This window comes from Mesitornis unicolor, unplaced genomic scaffold (genome assembly GCF_000695765.1).
Source record: "Mesitornis unicolor isolate BGI_N332 unplaced genomic scaffold, ASM69576v1 scaffold47480, whole genome shotgun sequence".
NCBI classification, from domain to species: Eukaryota; Metazoa; Chordata; class Aves; order Mesitornithiformes; family Mesitornithidae; genus Mesitornis; species Mesitornis unicolor.
Window position 1 is genome coordinate 2,311 of NW_010158529.1, and position 4,280 is coordinate 6,590.

Sequence of the window (4,280 nt, forward strand, 5' to 3'; positions counted from 1 at the left end):
CACCCCAGGGGCAGCCCCTTGCCACCATACACAAATAGGCAAGCAATACATTTCTCTTTGCTTTTGATTTTGTATAAACCTGCCTTTATTATATGGTATATAGAGGTACATTATACATATATCAAAAATAACTAGAGGAAATCACAGTGCACTTAAAGCTATTTGAGAAGGTCCACCTGAACGCAAGCACTTCAGGAGGTGGCAGATTGATCCCTCGAGGGGAGCCCAGCCCTGAACAGAAATGCCATTAAAATGAGAATAAAAAGGAGGGGACTCTGCTGGGATTATGTGTCATTTGCTCTGGGGACAGAAGGAGCAGAAAGCCAGATTAAAGCCACTGAGCAGCCCAGAGGGGAGCAGAGGGTGACCTGAGAGCTCACAGCTGGGCTGGGAGAGCCTCCCCTGGGTTCAAGCCACTGTATGAGCTTGAAATCACTCACCCACACCTATTTCGGGTCTGGGGAGTTTTCCTCTCCAAAAGCTGCTCTGCCATCCCCAGGCACCAGCTGCTGAACCACTGGGAAAAGTGGGGTGCCTGCAGAAGGGTTCAACCCTCAGTTGCCGTGATTGTCCACTGCCTCCTAAAGCTGCGGAGCACAATTTTCTTCCCCATCTGACATCCCTGCTCACAAGATTCCTGGCGCTGCTGCCCAAGCTCCCCCATGCACTGCACACAGCTACAGGCACACTCACCGTGAGCACGGGACAAATGCACCTGGGGGACAGCCAGGAGGTCCCTGGAGCAGGGCCAAGTCCAGGTGCAAGGATGTGGTTCAGCATGGTGCGGTGCTGCACGGCTGTGGGCAGCACGGGAAGCACGGGCTGAGCACCTGGGACCTACGGACGCGCGACAGCCAAGGGAAAGCAGCGGTGGCCATGAAGGGATCTGAGGGGCGAAGCTCAGCAACGCGCTGGCCTGGTGGGTATGTGCACGCATCCTGGCCACCCCAGGACCCCCCTTCAGAGCCCCTTGTTGAAGTAGATGGTCTCCAGACATGGGTCTTTCTCCCGGATCCGAGCTTGGACTTCAGGCTCCAGGTGGCTCACAGGCATCGAGCTGCCAAGGAGACACGGATACAGAGGATGGAGCGGGGATACCCACTGGTGGTCATGGGTTGGGAAACGACCTGCTGTCACCCCTTCCCCGCTGCACCCCATGAAGATGTTGTCCCCACAATCCAGGGCACACCTTTGGGTCTGCACCACTGTGTGCACACAGTTTTAAGGCCCTGACTGCTTAAAGGAGCAAAAGCATCTCTTGGGAGTCAGAGAGCACAAGGAGCCCCCCATCTGCACCCCATAACCTGCCCCACAGGAGCCACACATGCCTGCAAGGTGCCCGTTCTTACCTTTTCTGCGGGAAGAGCGCGCAGCACAGCGGAGTCGCAAACACCAAGCTGCAAGGGAAAGACACAGTGAGAAGCTGGGCTGCATAAATCACCCGCTCCCACGTGTGGTCTGACCCCAGGGCAGCAAGGAAGCAGCCTAGAGCCATGCTGGGTGCTCAGCTAGGAAAGCGGTAAGGAGAGGTGCCCTCCAAGCTCTAGACCCTCCATTTGGCTCCTGAAGCGGAGCAAAGCCTGTGCCTATCAGTGTGGTGGAACAGCAATGCTGAGCAGGAGCCCATGGCAGGCTTGAGAGGCATCAAGATGGAGCAATACCGCATCCCATCTGCCTGGGCGGGCACCAGCCCAGCCAAGGTTTGGCATACCCTTGAGGAGCTCTCACCTCCCCTGCCAAGCAGATCCCCCAGCAGCACTGCCACCTGTACCCAGACTTGGCCTGTGCCCAAGGTGGCAATGCCCGTCGGTGAAGGATGACTTACCAGAGTCCCACCAGGCCAACCTGCAGAGGAGCATTCAGGTACGGGTATCGCTGCGAGGGACAAGGAGAGGCTGCGCATCAGTGGGGTGGACAAGGCGGGAAGGTGTCTGTTCCCAGATGGGGTGCCAGTCTCAAGAGGTACCAGCACTATGACAAGCTGGGGGGGTGTCCCCTTGCCCACCCTTCCCTCCCAGGACAAGCAGTACCTTCAGGAAAGCTCTCTTCTCCAGGGCGTTCATGATCACCGGGGGGATGGCTGGGGCAGAGGTGAAGCAGATGAGTTCCCTGTGCTCACAGTCCCCACCAGCTGTGGGATCCCATCCCATGCTGCCAGGGACTGGCTGCAGCCCCCAGACACGGGTGGAGGAGAGGACACTCACCCATGGCTGGAACTGCCATGCCAATGCGGGACACCACCACCTGGAAAATGGCCTTCTGGGCTGCGGCCATGGACTCACCCAGGCGATTCCCATTCTCATCTGTGACAGGGATCCCCAGCTTGAGCTCTCTGCAGGGAGAGCAGGGGTTAGGGGTGCCCCAGGGCATATGGGCGGGAGGAACAAAGGACAGGGCAGGGACACAGCACAGGGGCACATCCACAAGGAAGGTTGGCATCCCCCTGAATTCCCCATCCACTGCCTGTGTAATAAGCTGGGGGGTGTCTCAGCTAGACCCATGTTCACACTTGGGGGGATAGATGGGGATGGAGAGTTCACAGATGGATTAACCAATAACCCCTTAGGATGCAGCTGGGTGCTTGTACCCTCAAACCAACTCCCCAGGTTAAGGGATGCCAGCAGGACCAGGAAGAAAAGTCCCCTGCAAGCCCAGAGCACTGCTCCCTGTGTCCCCCACCAGTGCCTGGCAAATCCCGGTGTGAGCCCAAATGCCCCGTCCCAGCCCAGGGGCTCACCTCTGCCTCATCAGCGGGATGTTGATGCAGTTGGCAGCAGCCACAGCTGCAAAAGGCACGTACCGGCCGATGATGGCTGGCAAGTGCTGGGAGATCAAGCAAGGAACACATCATGCAGAGGTCTGGGGTCAGAGCTGGCTGTCCCTGGGTCTGCCACCACCCCCCTGCAGGACCTTGGGGTGTCCCAGCCCCACCAAGGAAAACCATTCCCTCCTTCCCTGCAACTCCCAGATGGTGAAAGCTGCAACTTCCAGGCCTGGAGGGAGGCTAAGGGACGAAAGAAGTCTGGAGAGATCCAGCTGGGGATGGAGCGGGGCTAGAGGGACAGGCCACCTCCAGAGCCATCACTGAGGTGAGGGGCTGCCTTGTGTGGGTGCCCCAGGAAAAGCCCTTTCCTCCATTTTATCCCCTGCCCCAGATGATGGGGTCAAACCCCTGCTCAGCTCAGAGCTCAGAGTGACCCCCCAGGAAGCCCAGGTGCCCTGGCCACTGATGGCCAATGGCCACCTTACCTTGGTGAGAGATTTGAGCCCCAATGCTGTGACAACTGCCCCCGTGGTCGCACTCACATAGGCTGTCCCCAGCTGGCTGCAAGAACAGGAGGTGACACTGATGCCCCACTGGTGTCCATCTCTGGCTGTGCCAGGTCCCCATCGTCTCATCTCACAGTCTGTCCTCCCCACTATTCAAGGCACGCCTCCGGTATTTTGGGGTGTCACAAGAACCTGGTCAGAGGGATGCTTACCTGGGGGTGATGGGTGCATCCCCGCTGCGGTTCGTGTAGTTGACAATGGCATTGAAGGATTGGTTGACCCACTGCCAGAACAGCACGGCTGGCGTGGTCCTACCACAGAGAGGAGGGTGCTGGTGGCACTAGAGGATGCCACCCATGCTCCTATGGCATGGGTGCACTGCAGGGTATGGGACATGTGTCCCCTCCTCACTCCAGGGTCAGGAGGGTGCCTCCGGGGTGAGGAGGGGACAGGTACCTGTAGAAGGTCAACATGCAACCAGTGATGGTCATGTTCATGGGGACCTGGGCAGACATGCGCCCTATGAGGAGCATCTTCTCGCCCGTGTCGGGGTGGAAAGCTGAGTCATAGATGTACTTTGCTCGCCAAAGCTGGTCCTCCGTCAGCCCCGGGGGCACTGTGCCCGCCCTGCCAGGTAAGGGTAGCACCCATTGGGAACCCCCTACTTGTGTCCTAACTGGTCCTCCACCCCATGTGGCTGGGAGACCCCTTAGGGACCAGTCAGACAATTTTGGGGGCCGGCTTTGGCCAGCAGAGGCCAGCACAGCCACCATTCCCACTCCTAGGGTGGCCCCGAGGCTGTACCCTGCCCAGGAGTGGTGCTGGGGGAATGCCCTCCCCCCTCGGTACCTGTAGTCCTCCACCACCCGGCGGGCCTCCTCCAGCGTGGCCCCTGAGAGCAGCAAGTTTCGGGGGTCGGTCACCATGAAGAAGTGCTTGGCCCGGCCCTGGAAGGTGCTCTGGTCCCAGCGGGGCTCCCGGATGTTGATGGTGGCAGGGAGGGATGGTGG

The 4,280-nt window shown here is 59.0% G+C and overlaps 1 protein-coding gene across 1 annotated transcript; it reads right to left on the reverse strand.

Moving 5' to 3' along the window:
• Positions 1-960: 960 nt before the first annotated feature.
• LOC104533379 (sideroflexin-3-like) lies at positions 961-4,274 on the reverse strand (the record flags this gene model as incomplete). Its single annotated transcript, XM_010183744.1, has 10 exons — positions 961-1,057; positions 1,350-1,397; positions 1,826-1,875; positions 2,031-2,080; positions 2,205-2,332; positions 2,738-2,823; positions 3,250-3,325; positions 3,483-3,581; positions 3,727-3,897; positions 4,120-4,274. Coding segments are annotated over 10 exons (960 nt in total), but the record flags the coding sequence as incomplete, so codon positions are not given.
• Between the last annotated feature and the right edge of the window lie 6 nt (positions 4,275-4,280).